This window comes from Vigna unguiculata, chromosome 11 (assembly GCF_004118075.2).
Source record: "Vigna unguiculata cultivar IT97K-499-35 chromosome 11, ASM411807v1, whole genome shotgun sequence".
Taxonomy (NCBI): Eukaryota; Viridiplantae; Streptophyta; class Magnoliopsida; order Fabales; family Fabaceae; genus Vigna; species Vigna unguiculata.
Genome location: NC_040289.1, coordinates 1,805,090 through 1,828,075, shown reverse-complemented (window position 1 = coordinate 1,828,075; position 22,986 = coordinate 1,805,090). Strand labels below are relative to the sequence as shown.

The window sequence follows — 22,986 nt, the reverse complement described above, 5'->3', positions numbered from 1 at the left end:
ACTTTAAGTTGTTGGTTATCTCTAATTCTTCTACCAAGGTTGCTAGATTGTGGTTCTTGGGTAGAAGTGACTTCATGTTTGATATTATTGATATTAGTAATCAATTTATTTCATTTGTTATTATGGTCAATGATGTTAAATTACATGTTGTTGGAGTTTTTGGTGCAACTACTTACATTGTTCGTCGCTTTTTATGGTCTACTCTTGTTAATTTTCATGATTCTTGGTGATTTTAATGTTGTTCTTTGTGTTGAGGATGTAAAGGGAGGTGTTGCCCCTAGTCCAGTCTCTTGTGCTGAGTTTTCAAATTGGATCAATTATAATGAGCTCGTTGCAACTCCATCTTGTGGATCTTATTACACTTGGTTAAACTTATGGAGAGGTATGCATCATATGGATTGAAGACTTGATAAAACTTTTTGTAATTCTCTTTATCTTGAGAATTGGTCTTGAGACTTGACATTAAAGGATGGTTTGATAGTTCATGAGACGATAGAACCCAACAAACAACAAATTATAAGGAGATTTTTTGTTTGTTGGACATATTGTTCGATCCGTTCTCGAACTACCTATTAATGTCAAGTCTCACACTCTAGATGTATATACCTCAGTGTGAAATGTAAGGAGGTGTGGTTGAAGTTTCACATCGACTAAAAATAAGGCCAATTTAGAATATATAAGTGGATGCAAATTTCACCTTACAAGCCGGTTGAGTGCTAAACCCCCTCTTGTGAGTCATGTGTGCGTGGTTGCTTTTGAGGAAGAAGAAAACGAGGGACGTGGAGGTTGTCGAGCACACCAAATCAATTGCAGATTACAAGTTCTAGATTTTTTCCGGATTGAAAAGATGTTCCGGACTAGCATTGATAAGTTTAGCACCATTCCAGATTGGCTAATCTGGAATGCAGGACCAGATCCAAGAATGTTTTCTAGAGACCTCAATCCGGAACACATCAACATATTCTGATATGCGGTTGTTGTGGTTGGTTTGTTACAGAGAGAGGGAGAGATAGGTAAGAGCAGCCATGGAAGCTTTGAAAAGTATGAAGATGAAGATGGAGGGAGGTGCGATGCACATGGAGTGTTTGGTGCATGAAGAAGATTGAAGATGGAGATGGAGGTATATGGCACACATGGAAGAAAAGAAAGGAGGCACGGAAAATTAATTTAGGATTTTTATCATAATTTAAATTGAGGGTAAAATAAAGATATCAAGTTTATGGTGTGCAGGAAGAAAAAGTCTGTCTTTATTTCCTCGTTTTTATGCTATGTAACAAACTCTTGAGATAGATACTCAAATATAGGAATTTAAAAAAAAAATACCAAAAGCTTAAAACTATATTACGTGCATCACACGGTATTGAAACTTGATATTCTAATCAAATTCGATCACTTAATTACAAACTAAAATCATAAAATACACTCTGTTAATAAAAAATAAATAAAATCATTAGTAATCAAATTTCTCTTAATTACAACTTTGTACATACATACATAACTACTGATTTAAGACAATTTCAAAATAGTAGTTATTAAATTAACCATTATAATATACCAACTTAAAAGAAAATTATGATATTGAGACTTAAATAAGAAGAAAGATGATATTTTGACATCTAGGTGAGTCATTTAACAACCAAATTTTAATGATAAAATAATCATTTAAAATGTAGATTTTTATATTTATAAAGAAAAAGATAAATTGTCAAATAGGTCTGGTGTAAAACTTTTCTGGATATCACTATTGTCTCTTAAATAAGTATGAGACTTCTATACATTTGATTTTACTTTGACAACTAAATAATTTTTTTTCCCGCGTAACACATCCAAAACAAACAACAATACTACTCTATATATACAAATTTGGAATATGAACAATCTTCTCCCAGTCTTCGCCTCCTCCTTTCTCGCAATGTTGTTTCAACAACGGACAATTCTGTATTTGAAAACATGAAATTCTTTCTCGCAATGTTGTTACCACACTTACACAAAGATAAAACACGTAGGAACTTAAATTTGGAGAACAAGTCATCTATCGACATCTTACAATACCAAGAGCGACCAAAAGGAAGATTCATTCTCCAATATGTTTGTATAAATGTGTGCAACTTTTGAGTATCATTGAAACTCCCAAACCCTTTAAAATGCTTAGCACGAGTGGTTGAAAATGAAAGATGACGAGTTGTTTTGGATATACCTTTTGGTTCATCAACTCCTAACCTCATGCATATATGTCCTCACAAACGTATTTTGCCAAATCATTTAAAAGGTCATGCATGATAAAATACTTTTCCCCTTCATTGGTGGATTTTTGAAAGAAGGACCAAGATAACAAATCATTGAAATACTGTTCACCAACTTCTTTAGGATGCTTTTTCTGTAGAGGCTTTCTAGAAAATTTTCAGCCATCCATAGTTGAATTAAACACTCCTTGTCAAACTTACAACCTTTGGGAAATAAAGCACAAAAGGCAAAACATTTCTTCAGATGAGAAGGAAGATGATGATAGCTTAGTCTTAAAGCAGGTAGTATATCACTTTCATTTTCTGAAAATCCCATATCCCACTTTTCATAATGTTTTCCCATTCCCTAATAAGTGATTTATTGTGCAATAGACTTCCCATTGTTTTCAAGGCTAAAGGAAGCCCATTACATTTTTCAACTATCTTCTCACCGATTACTATGAATTCGAGATCTGGTTGAGGATTAGGACCTTGGAATGCATGTTTTGCAAACAATTCCCAACAATAATCTTCTTTCAATACTTGCAGGAGGTGCTTTTCTGATCGCATGGTAATAGCAACCTTGTCACTCTGTGTAGTGACGAGAATCCTACTGCTTTGCACTGCGAAAGCTAGGGGCTTCTGCACCTCTTCCCATTTAGATTGTTTTTCATTCCAAACGTCATCCAAAACGAGAAGAAATTTCTTCCCCATAATTTTTTTTTTTAATTTTCTCTGAATCACTTCCTGTTGCATACTGCGTTCAGTTGAACCAGTAATTGTGTCAAGAATTGCTCTAGATACATTGAGAACATCAAATTCCTGTGGAACATTGATCCAAGCTTTAATATCAAATTTAGCTTCAAGCCTTGGGTCATTGAATGCATGTTGGGCAAGTGAGGTCTTAACCAACCCACCATAGAAAGTATAGATAACTTGTTATCAGTGTCAGATGTGAGCCAGTTGAAGACAAATTCTTTGTCATCATCTCGACCATAGATAACACTTTCATTTGGCAAAGATGTATAAGCTAATTTACTGCCCGATCCTGATCCAACCCCACCACTACCCTTTTTCAAACCTAGAAAACAGCTTTGGGTTGCGAGATGTTCTAGGTCCTCAATGACTTGTTCCATCATGGATTTAATTTCATTTTCAAAGAAACTGAAAAAAGAAGATCTGAGGGAAATCCACACCTTGTTAGTGGCACTCTGAGACTCAGTTTCCACTTGGCTTTTGGAGAGTTCATAATCTATTTCCTCCAAGAGATCCTCTGCATCAAGCACAACATCTTTGGCTTTGAGAAGCCAATTTCTCACACGTGAATCTGTGAACTGCTTTTGTTCTGCATCGAAAGCCACAACATCAATAGCTAGGAGCTTCATCTTCAAGTCACTTAGTTGCTTCTTATTGTGTTTTCGTGCACGAAATACGTCTCCAAAAAGAGAAGCCAAGGTGTCAATAGTCCTCTCTACGAAAGTAGAGACAAGAGCACCGGTAACCATTTCTGTTGCAATTCTAAGACTAGGGAAGGAATTGGATGAATGAAACTGTGAAATTTGAAGAGAAGCTTACTTCTTTGACTCGTTTGCAATGCAAATAAGCTATTTTTTGAATGATGATATGATCAATGTTTATTGGTTGTTGACTAGTGATTGATGAAGGAAAGACATGTCACCAAACTTAATTTAAAGCTTATTACTACGCATTTCATTGCATTGATGATTCATTGACGCAATTAGCTGCACTTCAAATCACTCATTCATTTCCATTCAGACTAATATTTGTCCAACTGTCCAAGTCACTCTAAACTAAATAAAAACACAACTCCTAGTTAAATGAAGATTTAAAAGAAAAAAACTGAAATAACATTCATCCAATATATCACAGTTTTTTGTTTTAAGAATTCAGTAAATCTTTTCTTCAAATAGATTATCTAATAAATTTAAAATTTTTGTTTGAGTACATAAAACTATCTCTCTCAATTATACTAACGCGATAGTTAAATTAAAACATGTATCACATAATATGAAATGCTGATGAATGATAGATTAAGCTATCTTTATTATTTTTATATAATTATCATGATGTGTTTTAGCAAGGTATAATATATATATATATATATATATATATATATAAATATATATATATATATATATATATATATATATATATTTCTGTTTGATCTCCAATATAATATGAACAAATCGATCAGAAAAGAATTATATATATATATATATATATATATATATATATATATATATATATATATATATATTTCTGTTTGATCTCCAATATAATATGAACAAATCGATCAGAAAAGAATTATTATTTATCTTTGATTATATTATATTGACTTTACTATAATGCATATATAATAACATCTTCCCCATGGGAGTAATCTCACTCTTTATATAGTTATACTTTTTCATATCTGATTGATATATGAACATCAAAAAGTCTTCTTCTGTAGATAGACTTCCATTCATTGTATGGATAAACTTATCCTGAGTTCATAAGCTACATCTCGGTACAAGTCTTCACTTTTCACCTTAAATATAGACTTTAATTACTATATAATATATATTTTTATTGATGACTTGATGTAAGACTTTTCATGGTATCATGGCCTAGGCTAAGTCGGTCCCGGCTGAAATTCAACCACGTCGTCTCCGACTAAAATTCAGTCATGTCCAACAAAATTTTACCGAGTTGGACTTGACCGAAATTTGGATATATTCAGCTGAATTGGTCTTGACCGAAATTCGTTCAAATGTGGCCGAGTCGACCCTAGCCAAAATTCAGTCGAATTTGACAAAAATTCGACCGAGTTGGCCATGACCGAAAGTCAACCAAGTTGGTCCCATGCTGAAATTTGGTCGAGTTGGTCTTGACCAAAATTCTGCCAAATTCAATCGTGTTGGTACTAAGAATACAAGTTTTAGAAAATTCAATTTAAATTTCTTTTATAAAAAATGAAGGGTTAAATATGTTTTTGGTCCCTCAAGTTTGAGCGAAATTTGGGTTTAGTCCCTCATCAAAACTTTTGACCAATTTAGTCCTTCATCTTTCAAAATGCGTGAATTTAGTCCTTTTAACCAAATTTTGTTAAGTTTATTTGACGTTTCGAGCGCATTTCATGATAGTATTTAAGTTAACATTGAAGCAAAAATGTGTCAAACAGTATAAATAATTTAAATACTATCATGAAATGCGCTTGAAATGTCAGATAAACTTAACAAAATTTGGTTAAAAGGACTAAATTCACGCATTTTGGAAGATGAAGGACTAAATTGGTCAAAAGTTTTGATGAGGGACTAAACCCAAATTTCGCTCAAACTTGAGGGACCAAAAACATATTTAACCCAAAAATGAATTATGAATTTTGAACTTCTAAATATTTGGATTTGGATTTAAAATCTTAATCCAAATATTTTGATTTAGATTTAAAAAAAAATCCAAACTAATTATGTTAAAGAAATGGGTTTGGATAAAAAATTTGATATAATTATTTGGATTAAAATATACCTGGATGGGATCATTAGAAATCAATCCATGATGACCCCTATTAGACAGGTGGTTGTGACGTGAGATATGAGCCGGTTAAACACAAATTCTTTGTCATCATCTCTTCCATACATAACACCTTCATTTGGCAAGATGTGTATGTTAATTTACCCGATCCTGATCCAACCCCAACATGACAGGCCTTTTTCAAACCTATAACATCGCTTTCGGTTGCAAGATCTTTGAGGTTCTCAATGACTTTTTCCATCCTGGATTCAATTTAGTTTTCAAAGAAACTGAAAAAAGAAGATTTGAGGGAATTCCATACCTTCTTTGAAGCATTTTGAGGCTCATCTTCCATTTGGCTTTTGGAGAGTTCGTAATTTATTTCAACCAAGAGTTCCTCTGCATCGAACACAGCATCTTTGGATCTTTGGTTTGGCCCTTAGAAGCCAATCTTTCACACGTGGATCTGTGAACTGCTTGTTCTGCATCATAAGCCACAACATCAATGGCTAGGAGCTTCATGTTCAAGTCGCTGAGTTGCTTCTTACTGTGTTTTCTTGCACGTAATATATCCACAAAACGTGAAGCCAAAGTGTCAATAGTCCTCTCAACGAAAGTAGAAACAAGAGCACCGGTAACCATTTGTGCTGCCATGGTAGAAATAGAAAATGGAGTGGATGAATGAAACTGATTAATTTGAAGTGAAGCTCATGCCTTTGACTTGGTGCTTTGCAATGGAAGTGAACATCTTCAAGCAGTAAGTGTCGAGTCTTCCAACAAATCTAAAGGGGACAAAAGTAATCATAATAGAGAATAACGAGATAAAGTAATAAACAAGAAAACTAAGAAATTAGTAGTTAAAATGAAAGCTATGTAACTTTGTATTGATGAGAGTTAGCTGCACATTCCCACTTCTTTTTCAGATCCCTACTTCAAACTTTTATTGATGTAGGATATATAAAAAATTACCGTTTTTAATTATCAAAAAATATTTTCAGATATTTATAATTTGTTACATATTTATTTTCAAACGAATATAGTTGAATATTCAAATTAAAAATCAATAGGTATATCAGAAACTCAAACTTATTGAAGTCATCTAAAAACTAATTATAAAACTTTTTTTAGTTTATTGCTTTTATCAATCACCTCGTTGAACCCGTATTCTCATTGAACTTACGGATGAAGTTTTTTATTTTCTTTTTTTTTTATTCCATAATGACAATATGAACGAGCTACTGCTAACTGTCTTTGAGTAAGACATTTTGTCAAATAGTTAGAAGACCAACATTTTACAGGTTTCATAACTTTGTATGAACATCTCTATGCCCACTTTTAAATTGTTCTGTATTAGAAAAAAAATAGCTATATTTGACTGAGTGCATCACTATCCTCTGATTAAATTTTTAATTACCAATAGCACAATCTGTGATGATAAGTTAAATTTAATTTCACACCCTGATATAATATGAGAGTTTATACTAATAAATTTTGTGGACCAATATTAAACAAAAAATAAAGACTTGATGATATAGGTTATATAGCTGCACTTTGCTTCGAAACAAAAACAAAATTGGTAACATGAGTATTCAAAAACACAACTTCGCTACCATATCTTCACAGTAACAATGTGAGCAATCTTTTTCCAGTCTTTGCCTCCTTCTTTCTGGCAACGCTCTTTCAGTAATGGACATTCACCTATTTCAAGATATGAAACTGATTTGGGAAGACCCTCTTCTGGTAAGCATTGGAGGTTGGAGCAGACACAGAGACTCAGTGTCTTGAGAGATGAGAGTTGATGAAGACCCTTGTAGTCCAGTTCTTTCAGATTTCGACAATGAGATATGGCCAGAGAAGTAAGAGAAAGTGGCAACAAACCTTCATTGGGAAAACATTCTGCATCCATCTTTCCAATCCACAAGCTTCTCAAACAATAAGGATTGCCTCCCAAAGCTCCTTTGAGTGAGTCAATAAGTCTAGAGCAATTGATGAGAGTCATATAACTTATATTTGATGGCAAACCTCTGTCTGGGAAGGACTCAAGTCTAGGACAATCATATATGCTCAACCTCTTGAGAGATGGAAGCAGCATGTGCATGTTTGCAGGCAATGATTCCAATTTAGGACATTTTTTGATTGTTAGATCTTCGAGAAGATTATTAGTGTGATCATGTGAAATCATCTCTTCTACATTAGCACACCCATTGATAGTAAGCGTTGTCCATGATGGGAAGAAATTCAGTGAAAAGTTCCTAAGAGGATCAGGATCATCTCTGACCGACTTCAATGGTGATGAAATGTGTAAGTGTTCCGAAGAAGTGTCGAATATAATGTCCCTTTTAATTGTAGTCCAGTCCAATTGCAACTTTCTGAAGTCTTGTATATGTAATTCTGGAGCACTGACATTCAAATCTTCTAGTTGTTCACAGTCAAAAACTTCTAGTTTTTTTAAAGCAACAAACTCTGGCAACTGTCCTTTCAGCTTGGGACAAGAACTTATAGAAAGACGTTGTAGACGTGGAAAAGCACCTGTCACAGCTTGGCATTCCCACTTTTCCCATTGAGTCATATAGGAAAATTCCAATGTTTGAAGGGATTTAAATGAAGAAGAGTTGTTCCCATGAAAATCAGCATCAATATTCACTATCTCATCAAACCCTGAAATCTCCAACCTCTTCAGAAATGGCAAAACACCAAGCGGAGGTAAACGTTGGCAAGATTTACATTTGCGTAGTACTAAGGACACCAGATTCGGTACTGAATTATTGAGTAACCAATTTGGAAATTGTTTACCACAAAAGTTCACTATTGACAATGTCTTCAAGTGTTTTGAAGGTTGTAGATTCTCAATTACATCCCTAACTTTTATTGAATCAAAAGAGGAGCAACCCACGAAATTCCATATTAACCTTAGGCCCACAAGGTGTGGTTTGTTCTTCAAATCTGCTTCTAATGCATAAGAGGGATTCTCAATATTTTGAAGCTCATCAATGGTTAGGCTTCCATGAAGATTGAGTTCTCCTAATAGCTGAATATTGAATTCCTTACTTTTCTTCACGCAAAAGCTACTCATCCACACTTGGAGATTTTTTAGGTTTCCCAAATGTGTTGGAAAATTTCTTACTCCAGAAGCTATAAATTCAAGGCAACACAAATTGTGGAGTTGATACAAATATGAGGGAAGCTCCTTCAATCTTCGACGGCCGTTCAACTTTAGTATTTGCAATTTGTAGAGTAAACTTATTGACTCAGGCAATTTTTCTATGCTAGTATAGGAGAGATCTAATGAACGGAGATGCTTAAGATTTTCTACAGATTTTGGCACCTCTCTAAGGTTATGGCAATGAGACAAAGATAAGACACGCATGAACTTAAATTTGGAAACGAAGTTATCATCAGCTAACATTTTCCAAGACCAATACCAACTTGTTGGAATAAATGTATGCAACTTTTGAGTATCAATCAAACTCCCAAACCCATCAAAAAGGGATCTAGTGGTTGAAAATGAAAGATGACGGGTTGTCTTGTGTATACCTTTTAGTTCATCAACTCCTAACCTGATGTAGATGCCGTCAGAGACATATTTTGCTAAATCATTTAGAAGGTCGTGCATGATAAAACACACTCCCTCTTCCTTGCCTAATTGTTGAAAAAAGGACAATGATAATAGATCACTGAAATATTGTTTACCAACTTCTTCAGGACTCTTTTTCTGTACAGGACTTTCTAGAAGGTTTTCAGCCATCCACAATTCAATTAAACATTTCTTGTTAAATATGTAACCTTTGGGAAATAAGGCACAAAATTCAAAGCATTTCTTCAGATGAGAAGGAAGATATAGATAGCTCAGTCTTAAAGCTGGTAGTATATCACTTTCATTTTCTGAAAAATCCCATATCTCACTTTTCATAATGCTTTCCCATTCGCACAAGGAAGATTTATTGTGTAATAAACTTCCCATTGTTTTCAAGGCTAAAGGGAGCCCATTACATTTCCCAACTATCTTCTTACCAATCTCCATGAACTCTGGATCTGGTTGAGGATTAGTACCACTTTGGAATGCATGTTTTGCGAATAAGTCCCAACAATAATCTTCTCTTAATACCTGCAGAAGGTACTTTTCTGATCGCATGGTAATAGCAACCTTCTCACTCCGTGTAGTGACAAGAATCCTGCTTCCTTGGCCTCCAAAAAGTAGAGGCTTCTGCACATCTTCCCATTTAGATTGTCTTTCATTCCAAACGTCATCCAAAACGAAAAGAAATTTTTTCCCTGTCAATTTTTCTTTCAGCCTTCTCTGAACCAGTTCCTGTTGTATACTATGATCAGTTGAACCAGCAATTGTGTCTAGAATTGCTTTTGATACATTCAGAACGTCAAATTCTTGTGGAACACTGATCCAAGCTTTAATATCAAATTTACCATCAATCATTGGGTCATTGAATACATGTTGAGCAAGTGAGGTCTTACCCAACCCACCCATGCCCACAATACAAAGTATAGATAACTTGTTATCAGTGTGAGATGTGAGCCAGTTAAACACAAATTCTTTGTCATCATCTCTGCCATACATAACACTTTCATTTGGCAAAGATGTGTTTGACAATTTATAACCTGATCCTGATCCAACCCTAGCGTGACAGGCCTTTTTCAAACCTATAACTTCGCTTTGGGTTGCAAGATCTTCTAGGTCCTCAATGACTTGTTCCAACCTGGATTCAATCTCATTTACAAATAAACTGACAAAAGAAGATTTGAAGGAATTCCACACCTTCTTAGAAGTGCTATGAGACTCAGCTTTCACTTGGCTTTTGGAGAGTTCATAATCTATCTCATCCAAGAGATCCTCTGCATCAAACACAACATCTTTGGCCCTGAGAAGCCAATCTCTGACACGTGGATCTATGAACTGCTTTTGTTCTGCATCAAAAGCCACAACATCAATGGCTAGGAGCTTCATCTTCAAGTGGCTGAGTTGCTTCTTATTGTTTTTTCTTGCACGGAATATGTCCACAAAACGTGAAGCCAAAGTGTCGATAGTCCTCTCAGCGAAAGTAGACACAAGAGCCCCTGTAACCATTTCTGCTGCCATGGTAAGAATAGGGAAGAGAGTGGAGGATTGAAACTGAGTAATTTGAAGTGAAGCTTATGTCTTGCAGTGATACGTGAATAACAGTAATAAGATTTTTTTGAATTATGCCTTTGAAGATTTGTGAACTTAATATTCTTTTTTTTTTCTTTGATGATCAGTGAACCAATAATAATGGTCAATTCCGGTGGCTAACTAACCACTAAATAAATCCAAATAATAGTACATTGGGTGTATATTTGAAAACACCATATTGTATAGGACAAAAATTAAATGATTTTGGCGTAAAATATAATACAAGTGCAAATCATTCCATGAATAATTAGATTTGACAAAGTTAATGTAGCTATCTATTAGTAGATTAAAGTATGAGGCAGGTAGCAGGGTATTATAATAATGAGGAATTTTATCAATGATTGCTTATTTTAAGGTTGCTGAGTATAATTTTTCTTTGACGGCCTAAACCAATTATAATAATGGTTATTTTCGATCACAAAATAACAAATAAATAAAAGATGATGATATTTTAAGCCTCTTTTTCCTTGTTTTGTGAGAAAAATTTTCAGTTTAATCTAATCTGAGTTTAATTTATGATTAAGGTATTGTGATGTGTCCTTGGATTATTCTTTTCTAAATAGAATGATGATTGTAATAGTTGATTTTTATATATTTTTTATTGATGTTCTTTATTTTATAGATATCATATACATGTGATATTCTGATTGATAGAATTATTCTATTAAATTGAGACCTTATATTAGTTATATTTATTATTTTCTAAAATGAATAATAAAGAATGATTTTTGTAACCGGCGTACATATTTAATACCCTGGGTAATCTCGTTTTTCTTAATTAACTTTTTAGTTTTCATTATGTACAAGAAACTATATGAGTAGTTGCAATAAAAAAGTTAAGTATTTTCACTCGATCATTATAATAATTATTAATAAAAATTAAGATATTTTTATAATTATTTTCTTCCTTTTATAATTTTGAAAATTATTTCTGATTACAATAATAATTGTATCAAAAAATTTGAATTGCATTTATTATTCTTTTTATTATCAAACCCCGAATGTGATAGACACCACCGTTAAACTTTCCACTAGTAGTTGCATTGTAATGTTAAAAGGAAAAGGAACACTAATGGTTATCAGTTACGCAAACACAAAAAGATGATTTATTGTGTAATACACTTCCCATTGCTTTTGAGGTTGAGGATTAGTATTTTGGAAGCAATTTATTCTATTCTAATACAAGTAGGGGTGCTTTTCTTATCGCATGATACAATCTAAAAAAAAAAAGGTTTAATTATGCCTTTGGTCCCCATTTTGGAGTCAAAATCTCAAAATGGTACCCAAATTTTTAAAAGTCTCAAAATGGTCCCCTTTTTTGTTGAAACGTCTCACGTTTGCCCTTTCCGTTAAGTCAAGGTTGACGCCGTTAGAGGGAGTGCCACGTGTCAGTTCCTTGTTTTTTTGAATTTTTTTTGATTTTTTTTTTGAATTTTTTTAAAAAAATAAAAAAAAATTGCCACGTGTCAAGCTGTCATCATGCCACGTGGTTGTGGCAGAGTGATGTGACAGTGACAGTGACACGTGTCAGTATTACGCCACGTGTCATTTTCTTAGTCTCAATTTGGTTCCTTTATTTTAATTTGTCTCAATTTAGTCCCAATTTTTGTAAAAATTAGCAATTTTGTCCCTCTCCAAATTGAAATCAAATTTAATTTCTATATAAATGTACACAAATATTTTCATAAAAATTGATATTTCAAGTAAATATTTTTAACCAAATTAAGTTCATTTAATTCATATTTTACATTGAACTTTATTTAAAATGGTTTAAAAGTTGTTAATAGAAAATAATGTGAATAGAAAAAAATTCATAAATTAACTAGTTCATGTTACAATAAAACACATATAAATTTAAAATATGAAAACAATTTTAAGTAAAGTTGAATATGAAACATAATTTTAAATAAACTTAGCTATGTTAAAAATATATAATAAAAATATCAATTTGAATAAAAATATCAAATTTAATAAAAATATTTGTATAACATTTATATAAAATTAAATTTTGTTTCAATTTGAAGAGGGACAACATTGCTCATTTTTACAAAAATTGGGACTAAATTGAGACAAATTAAAATAAAGGGACCAAATTGAGACTAAGAAAATGACACCTGGCATAATACTGACACGTGTCACTGTCACTGCCACGTGGCACGATGACATCTTGACACGTGGCAATTTTTAATTTTTTTAAAAAGAATTCAAAAAAAATTCAAAAAATAAAATAAAAAAATTCAAAAAATAAAATAAAAAAAATTCAAAAAATCGAGGAACTGACACGTGGCACTCCCTCTAACGGCGTCAACCTTGACTTAACGGAAAGGGCAAACGTGAGACGTTTCAACAAAAAAGGGGACTATTTTGAAACTTTTAAAAATTTGGGTACCATTTTGAGACTTTGACTCTAAAATGGGGACCAAAGGCATAATTAAACCAAAAAAAAAACTATGAACCATGATGGTTTGTCTCTGTCTTTGTACCTTATAACTTACCTTTCATTTTTACTCAAAAACAACGACAGAATGTCAATGTTTTGTACGATACGTATTCCATCCTTGCCTTCGGATAGCATAAACGCCCTGTAATGTTAACCATACCACTATGTCATTTAATATTAATACCAAAATAGTATTAGTATAACTAAGATGTTAAAATAACACAATATATTACCTAGTTAACATAACAATTAATTGATAAAAACTCAATCGAATACTATAAAACTTTGTCTACTCAATAAACAAAAAAAAATTAATAAAAATTCAATTGAAAATATTTAACATTATTATAAATTTAATTAAGTTTAATTATTGGTCGGACATTTTTTTTCTCATATGAGTTACAGGGTTATAGGTTAGAGACTGTGATTCTATATTATTATTATTATATATGATATTGATTTTATACATAAGACATTTTACACCATTTTTATTCCAAGATTTTAAGATAATAGTATTTAATTTTGTCTATTTTATCAAATAAGACTTTTTACTTACACTACTCATAAGGAAAAATTTCTGCATCCAGTTTTTCAATCCACAAGCTTTCCAATGAAGTATTATCTCTCAAAGCTCCTTTCAGAAAAACTTCAACGTTTCCAGAGATATAAATGAAGAAGAGTTGTTCCCATGAAAATCAGCATCAATACTCACTATCTCGTTAAACCTTGAAATCTCCAGCCTCTTCAGAAATTGCAAAAGACCGAGAGGAGGTAAACGTTGGCAAGATTCACAATCGCCCAATACTAAGGACACCAGATTCGGTAATAAATTATTAAGTAACCAATTTGGAAATTGTTTACCGACATAGTTCCTTATTGACAACTTCTTCAAGTGTTTTGGAGGTTGTAGATTCTCAATTACATCCTCAGCTTTTGTTGATTCAATAGAGGAGTTGACCATGATATTCCAGTGTAACTCTAGCTCCGCAAGGTGTGGTTTGTTCTTCAAATCTGCTTCTAATGCATCAGAGGGATTCTCAATATTCTGTAGTTCATCAATTCTTAGACTTCCATGAAGATTGGCTTCTCCCAATTGTTGAATACCCAACTCCTTACTTTTCTTAACACAAAACGAACTCATCAGTACTTGCAGGTTCTTCAGCTTTCCCAAATGTGGTGGCACATTTTTCACTCTGGTATTTAAAAATTCGAGACAACACAAATTCTTGAGTTGATGCAAATATGTCGGAAGCTCCTCTAATCTACGACAATCGTTCACCTTCAGTATTTGCAACTTGTAGAGTAAACATATTGAATCGGGTAGTTTTTGTATGTCAGTATAGGAGAGATCTAATGAACGGAGATGCTTAAGATTTCTCACAGATTCAGGCACCTCTGTAAGGTTTCTACACAAAAACAAAGATAAGACACGTATGGACTTAAATTTGGAGAACAAGTCATGTATTGAAATCTTGCAATCCCAATAGCAATAATGATTATTTATTCCCAACCCTGTTTGCTTAAATGTGTGCAACTTTTGAGCATCAATCAAACTCCCAAACCCCTCAAAAGATGATTGAGTGGTTGAAAATCTCTAACACGTGCATCTGTGAACTGCTTTTGTTCTGCATCAAAAGTCACAACATCAATGGCTAGGAGCTTCATCTTCAAGTTTCTAAGTTGCTTCTTGTGCTTTCTTTGACGAAATATGTCGAAAAGACGGGAAGCCAAAGCATCAATAGTTCTCTCGAGGAAAGTAGAAACAAGAGCACCGGTAAGCATTTCTGCTGCCAAGGTAAGAACAGAAGTGGGAGTGGATGAATGAAACTGAGTAATTTGAAGTGACATAATATTGGTCAATTTCGGTGGCTGACTAATCAATAAATAAATCCAATTGCGTGTATATTTTAAAACATCATACTGTATAGGAGAAAAAGAAATTGATTCTGAAGTGCAGGTAGTGGCAACGACTCAATACATGATTAATATTGACGAAATGAGTTGTAATAATTATTACTGTTTCAAACATCTTAGGATTCTTCTCGTACGGCCAATTGAGTCGGAGGCAATGAAACATTCACTTAAAACAAATGCCCACATTGTATTATCTTGTTGTGGTTATTGACAATTTTATAGTTTACAAGACCAACCTCTTTTCCCTACTCTGCCCTTTACCATCTTTTGTTTTATCTTTAATATTAAAATCTTAATACATTTTCCTTACTTTTTCCTTCACATCTAACTCCTGCACCAGATGGTGCATCATTCACTACTAGAATTCTTATATTACACGAGATCTTTCTTACAAATTTGTTAAAAAAATTTGTAAGAAAAGGTTTTTTTTCTGCCATTTTTTCTAAGAATCTTAATTGACAAATAATTCTTTTGTGGGTAATTATTTCCTACAAAATTATAAAATTTGTAAGTACTTGTTACAAAATTTATTGTGAAAAGTGTTTTATACAAAATATTTTGCAAAAAAAAATTGATAGCAATTTCTTGCAAATTTCTTTTTACAACAAAATTTGTAAATATTTCTTATGAAAAAATTTTCAAAACAAAATTGACAAAAAAAAATGAGTTTTCTTAATAGTGATTACCTTCTACACATATCCCAATGACATATTCAAGTTCAGTCGTTGATGATATTGATGTTCAAAAAGATGTTGGTGATCGTCCTATGATAGGTCCATTGGAGGAGGGTAAGAATATAATAAATTTTGGTGTAATATAATTTATTTTTGGTAGATCAATTTATTATATTCTAATATTGTTTGAATTTCTTTTGATGTGTAGGTTTTATCCATCAAAAACTGCACCAAAAGTCATCACAACTACCATCAAGCAAAAATTTGATTAGTCATGTTAACAAGAGGAGCAATCCCTTGGAGAGAGAGTTCTTTTCTTCCTGCATTTTAAGGTATGGAGTTAGTTCAGGACGATTTGTGCATTGATTACTATATGTTTCTGATTTAGTAACACGTTTTCCTAGTTAGTTTTACAAGTAGCTTTAAGTATTCAGAAATATTTTAAGAAAGATTAAAGACTCAAAATATTATATTAAACACTCCTAAAAACAATGTAGGTAAGATTAAACAGTGAAAGTCCAGATATGAATTGATATGAAATGATATAGTTTGAATCATGACTGGTACACATGCAAAGTGGTATAGAATCATACTAATTGAATTCTAAAATAAAGAATTAAATGTTAGAATTAAAGAGAAGGTTGAACAAAATTAAAAGGATGAATTGATTTGAAGTTAAAGTTTTGATTTCTAAAATTTTTAGTTATTCAAAACTTGTTTTTAATAACCTTAAGTTTATATTAGACTGTAATGAAAAATATCGGAGTATTAAACTTTAGTAAAGTATGTAAAAATTAAACAGCAAATAAAGAGACTTAAAAAATAGAGAAATTTATACACAAAATTTTTATACTGATTCAAATCAAAACAAATTTTACATTCAATTATAATCACTTCTAACAAAATATCACAAATTACTGTCTTGAAACGATTATTACAATCATTGATACACATGCAACAAAATAGTTAAAATAAGGGTTAAATATGTTTTTGGTCTCTCAAGTTTAAGTGAATTTTAAAATTAGTCCCTTTTCGAAATTTTATACCAATTTAGTCCTTCATCTTTAGAAATGCGTGAATTTTGTCCTTCTTACCAAATTTTGTTAAGTTTATTTAACATTTTAAACGTATTTTATGATAATATTTGAGTTAACATTGAAGCGAAAATGTGTTAAACGGTGCAAACAATTCAAATACTATCATGAAATGCGCTTGAAACGTTAGATAAACTTAACAAAATTTGGTTAAAATGACTAAATTCACACATTTTTAAAGATGAATGACTAAATTGGTCAAAAAAAGTTTTGAAAAATAACTAATTCCAAATTTTACTGAAAGGAAACAAAAACATATTTAACTCTTAAAATAATGATATAAGATAATGATAGCCTGTGGTTGTTACTTATATCAATTAAGAAAAGAGAAAGTTTGTATGATAAAATAATTCAACGTTCTTTATTTTAAAATTAATAAATTTGAGGTAACAAAATAAAGATATGATTTAAAAAAATAATTTACTAATAGTTTTTCGTTTCATTATCTCTTGTTAATATAGACTTTTAGTAATATATATTTCTTAAGCTCCCATGATCTTAAAATTGAGTATCCAACACAAAACAAGATTCAGATTCTCTCTGTTTCTTTCTGAAACAGCTATCTTCTTTCATATAGAAACCCATAGAGATTACAACTTACAATAGACGCTACATTGAACTTTAGAGTCGAAAGTCTCACATCAACTAAAGATAAGACAATTTCATGAACTTTACCTTACAAATCGGTATTGTGAGATTGAGTTAGACTTAAACTCCAATTCTAACATAGCATCAGAATCATTGTTTAAAAAAAAAGTCTATCCTAACAAAATTTTTTAGATTCTATTCCACCTGCTATCGGAAAAATTACAAATGGTTATTGAAATTAATTTTCTTAACACCAATTAATTGTCATATGTATCTGTTTTGCCTTGTAGGAAATCTCTAAACCAAATGGCAGACAACTTTGGATATCTTTTGAGGTTACGGTAATCTACAAAAATTGTTCCAAACCTTGAAATGTAGCCTAAAGTCCATTCGAAGCTGTCACTTAAAGACCATGCAAAATATCCTTTCACATTCACGCCATCCCTAATAAAATGAAAAAAAAAAGTAATATTATCATACAATTAGTAAGCTTTTTTTCTGGCCTTATCAAACATTTTTAAATTTAGGTATAATCATTAGGGAAACGGAAGTTGGCACTATCAAAAGTAAAGTTTTAATTCAATCATATAAAAAAAAGAAAATAATTTTTTAACTATTAAATTTTAACAACTTTCTCTTACAATTTTATGTGTCATCTTTTAAGTGGTTTTCCATACCTTTTTCTCATTTTCAATATTCCAAAACCACTTAGAATATGACACCTTATATTGTAAGAGAAAGTTGTCAAAATATCATTATCCAAAAAAAAACATACGTTTTGAACATGGTATGAAGCACTTACTTGACTGCACTTTGAAGATAATAGAGATGATCATAAAAGTAATCAATTCTTGAAGTATCGTTTAGGGCTTCTTCAAGTGATAGAGTTGGATCACTGAATTCATCTATACCTATACATAAATTAATAAACTCTTTCTTAAATATATCTATGAAGGAAGAACACATTATATCAATTCTCTCTGTAACTCCAAAGATTTAATATTTCATAAATGAACATTTTGATGATTAAACTAAACTGCTACATTACCATTTTCAGTGATGAAGATGAAAGGGTTGTTATACTTTGTTTTGACATACAGCAACAGTTCATGAATTCCTTTCGGACAAACATAAAGCCATTTTGAAGTAGTCTGCATAAACAAATTTCCTTTTCTTCATTCAAAAACTAATTGAAATGAAGTTGTAGTTTCAACAAAATATAATTACAAACTTACCTTTTGACCAATAGGTGTTCCATTACGTTCACCTGTCAAGATTCTACATCATGCTCTACTAATAACAAAAATTAACAATATGAATAATTGATTTTGATTCATCAACTGCAACTTGTGTTGGACCTCAAACACATGTATGATTAAATTAAATGATGGATTAGGATAAGAACGATAATTCGGATGGTATCATATGATGTGATTATTCTTTCATATGTTAAAGACAAAATTCAATTTTTTTTTATCAGCAAATATTAAATGGTAGTATTTTGTTAACTGCGGAATAATCTACAGTATCTCTTATCTTGTAGCTCTCAAATGTTAACGAGAGAGTTGAACCCACAACTTCTCTCACCCTTCCTCTCAAACCAACCTTATAACTCCCAAATGTTAATAAAGAAGTTGAACACACGACCTCTTCAATCCTCTTTTCCAACTTTTATTACTAAGTCAACGTTACAGTTATCACATTACTAACAAGCTCTAACCAACTAAGCTCTAGCATCCTTTGCACACATAGTGATCATAATAAATTAAATATGTATCCAACATGTCGTTTATTTATTTTTATCAAATTAAAATATTTTTTCAAGGTCATACTCTTAGCCTACCTGACCTTAGCCACCAGACAATAGATGCACCTTAGAATGATCTTTCTCTTAGTAATTGTCCAACTATAAATCAAACTCTTTGATAATGACTCAGTAGCCCACCTGTCTGTGCTACCTTAAGAGTCTCCTCGTAAATAATTGTCCACTATGAATTGAACTTGTAAATACTAATTGTTGGATTAAAAACTTATCACTATAGAAAAATTATAAGTAATGGTCAAAGTGAAACTCTTTCTACTTAGGAGTAGTAACTGAGGCACTACAATTTAATTGTGACTTCACGCACTTAATCTCCACCATGAAATAATTAATGCACCCTCAAAATATTTCTCTCAACAATTGTTCTACTAAGAAAAAAAAAATTTCGGTTGTGATTCAGCCCATCTAACTTATGTCATGGGATAATTATACAAATTGCAACAAACTTCTAAACAATACTACTTTACTAGAAATTAAACTCATAACATTGCCTTTGATAGCAAGTGAAGGATTGAACACTTGTCATCAGGCTAGAAATTATAGTTGATATTTAGAGTGTAACTCTTTCTACTTAAAGATGCAGAAACCCTATCACTATCATTCGGCTGTGATTTGACCAACCTGAACACCACTCAGAATATTAATGAGTTTGTTTAAATGTGTGCAGCTATGTCTAACATGTTTTCTTTAGCTAATTGTTTGATCAAGTTCAATGGTTTCAAGTGGGTATTATGTATTTAGACCTTGCATTGATAATGGATGAATCTGTGATAGATATTAATTAAGGAGCACTTACTTGTAAGAACAACAAGAGAATCTGTGAGGTAGCTAGGTCTTGCTTCGCTTAATTCAGGTGCATTAGTAGCATAATAAGAAGTATAGTAGTTTAATCCAATAAAATCAAAGGACCCTCTTAAAAGTTTGATCTCATTAGCAGAGAACTTTGGTAATCGATTCCCTACCAAAGATTGCATGGTTTTAGGGTATTCTCCATTTGTCAATGGCTCCATAAACCTACAATACAACATTTGAATAAGTTTTTTCGACAAATATATTGTATATTTACGTGTGAAATAACACAAACTTAGAATCACTATCAAACTATAGTTGAGTTCCACATAAGAATTTAGGTTCATAAAGTAGTTACCATCCAAACATAAAATCAAGGGCTCTTTCTGCAGCAAACTGATCCAACTCTGTATCATAGAGTGGTACTATCCAATGACATGCCAGAGATATCCCTATCACACCCTTTTGAGAAACCTACACATATGAAGCAAAATTCAAGTTTAGGACTATTTTATTATGACTCTTTGATTAAATCGGTGTTATTGATATCGGATAATGGAAAATATCGGATATACCGTTTCCGGTTGCATTTCAAAATACAAAATATGTAATTAAACCTGATACTTTGTCTTATAGACATTAACAGCAGCTGCATGAGCAAGTAATTGATTGTGAGTTACTATGTAGGGTTCAATGGCTGAATCACCATCAGCACAAGATAAGTTTTGCCAGGTTGAACATCTTCCAGGTGGTGAAATACCATCAGCATACCCATATTTACTAAAGGTCCATGGTTCATTCAATGTGATCCAATGTTTTACTCTGTCTCCAAATTCTTTGAAACAAAGTTCTGCATAATCTTGAAAATCATTCCTAGATAGTGATAATAAACAAAGTAGATATCAGTTAAAGTATGTTCACACAAGTACATTTTGATTATTTGATGTAAGTAATGCGAGTTACACTATATTAGGACTTAAAAAACCATCATATTCATCTTCTAAGGCTTGAGGAAGGTCCCAATGAAATATGGTCACAAAGGGTTCAAGACCTGCATTATGGATCTCAACAAATTGAGTTACTTGTTTCAATTTCAAAACTATATTAGAGAAAATGAAGTTAAAAAAAAATATTTCTTAACTTCATATTAACCTTTAGCTAATAGTTCATTGATGAGGTTGTTGTAATAGTTGACTCCTTCCTTGTTCACACCACTACTAACCTTTCCTTCTGAAATTAAACAAAGAATCTAATATTTAAATAGATAGCCATCAATTTATATAAGAATGTATTTTTTTACTGCTATGATTAAGGAGTTCTAATGTAGAAAATTATAAGAAAGTGAAGTTTTTATATAATTCCCTGTTTCTTACTTGGAAGTATTCTGGACCAAGATATTGAGAATCTGTAAGCATCCATGTTCATTCCCTTAATGCTTTCAATATCTTCCTGTAGTATTAGTTATGAAAACAACTTCAATTGTGCTTTATTTGTATTGCTTCACTAAACATTAATGTATTAAAGGGTCCTTATTATCATTACCTTATAATGATGGTATTGATCAATGCTAACATCTCCATTACTTCTGTCCAGTATTTTATCTGTCATATTTCAAACAAAAAATGCTAGAATTTGTAACTAGAGACATGTCTCTAGCAGATCAAGAACATAATGATAATTTGAGAAAAATAAACTAAGAAAACTCTATCAAAACTATATTACATTTTAATGCAATATTATGAACTCAATAACTTACCACACACAACAAGCTATAATGGATTGTACTATATATAGGCAAAGAAGAAAAAAAATGAAACCTGGGTAATTATGAGTGTATGTATCCCATATGCTTGGTCCTCTGCCACCAACATTTGCTGCACCTTCACACTGGTTTATATGGTAATTAAGCATCTTTCAAACTTAAAGTTACTGCAAAAATAAGAATTCTTTGAAAATAAAAGGATTATTGCAAAATTTTGTCCTTTTGTGAAACTTTCCCTGCATAATTTTTATAAAAATTTACAAGAAAGAAGTTTCCTACAAAATTTTCTCCACAGTTTATAATATCTCACTAAATATTATAAAAAATATCTCTCAAAATGTAAAAGGTTATCTCAGTTTTGGAAGTACCTGATAAGCAGATGATGCTGTTCCAAATATAAAACCTTTTGGAAAACTGGTTCTGTTAAGAGAGGTACTCCTAAAATTATCAGTGGAAAAAGTTGAAACTGCAGCTTCAATACTAATTGGAGCTGATATCATAATCTGCAAAAAAACAGAGAGAAGATGCAAACACAATGCCATAGCTGCAATCTTCGTGGTTGTTTCACTTTCATTGCAGATGTGTGTACTAAACAAAACTATATAACTAATGTAGTCTATTATTGTAAAGCAAAGATAATACATATTAAAATTAAATTCTATTTTATAAAGAAATCCACTTTGCAAGGTTAAAGGAACCCATCAACTAAAATATTAACTTTACTGGGCTATTTGCTTAAACCGATTTTTAGAAGAAAAAAAAATCAATAAAGTACTCACTTATTATAGTTTATAACTTATTTATGTAAAGTTATTTAAACAATATAAAAAGGTAATTTTCTATTTTTTGAATGGATAATGATATTTTAACAACTTTTTTTATCTACTTTAACACACTACTCCAATCATCTTTAAATTATCACATCACATCACACAAAAAATTAAAATAGATAATTGAAGGATGATTGGAATAGTAGATTAAAAATGAATCATAAAAATGAGTCA

The 22,986-nt window shown here is 31.7% G+C and overlaps 3 protein-coding genes across 5 annotated transcripts; all 3 read right to left on the bottom strand.

The window, feature by feature from the left end:
- Nucleotides 1–1,756: 1,756 nt before the first annotated feature.
- On the bottom strand, nt 1,757–3,727 carry LOC114169395 (putative disease resistance RPP13-like protein 1). Its single transcript, XM_028054537.1, has 2 exons — nt 3,262–3,727; nt 1,757–3,157 (listed from the first exon to the last, which is right to left on the bottom strand). The coding sequence occupies exons 1-2, from the start codon at nt 3,725–3,727 to the stop codon at nt 2,517–2,519; spliced, it is 1,107 nt and encodes a 368-aa protein (XP_027910338.1). The 3' UTR covers nt 1,757–2,516.
- Nucleotides 3,728–7,213: 3,486 nt separating this feature from the next.
- Nucleotides 7,214–11,168, bottom strand: LOC114168969 (putative disease resistance protein At3g14460). Of its 2 annotated transcripts, none has more exons than XM_028053973.1 (2): nt 10,448–11,162; nt 7,214–10,349 (listed from the first exon to the last, which is right to left on the bottom strand). In XM_028053973.1, the coding sequence occupies exons 1-2, from the start codon at nt 10,461–10,463 to the stop codon at nt 7,342–7,344; spliced, it is 3,024 nt and encodes a 1,007-aa protein (XP_027909774.1). In that variant the 5' UTR covers nt 10,464–11,162; the 3' UTR covers nt 7,214–7,341. The 2 variants fall into 2 exon arrangements, with proteins under 2 accessions (XP_027909774.1, XP_027909775.1); XM_028053974.1 differs by having other exon boundaries at nt 7,224–8,006; nt 8,163–11,168.
- Nucleotides 11,169–17,657: 6,489 nt separating this feature from the next.
- LOC114169827 (beta-glucosidase 12-like) lies at nt 17,658–22,618 on the bottom strand. Of its 2 annotated transcripts, none has more exons than XM_028055150.1 (13): nt 22,351–22,618; nt 22,038–22,107; nt 21,763–21,845; nt 21,594–21,669; nt 21,373–21,450; nt 21,184–21,271; nt 20,838–21,093; nt 20,579–20,694; nt 20,228–20,445; nt 18,845–18,876; nt 18,658–18,760; nt 18,412–18,520; nt 17,658–18,053 (listed from the first exon to the last, which is right to left on the bottom strand). In XM_028055150.1, exons 3-13 carry the CDS (start codon nt 21,826–21,828, stop codon nt 17,867–17,869), a joined length of 1,329 nt encoding a protein of 442 aa, XP_027910951.1. In that variant the 5' UTR covers nt 21,829–21,845; nt 22,038–22,107; nt 22,351–22,618; the 3' UTR covers nt 17,658–17,866. The 2 variants fall into 2 exon arrangements, with proteins under 2 accessions (XP_027910951.1, XP_027910950.1); XM_028055149.1 differs by having other exon boundaries at nt 21,763–21,821.
- Nucleotides 22,619–22,986: the final 368 nt, after the last annotated feature.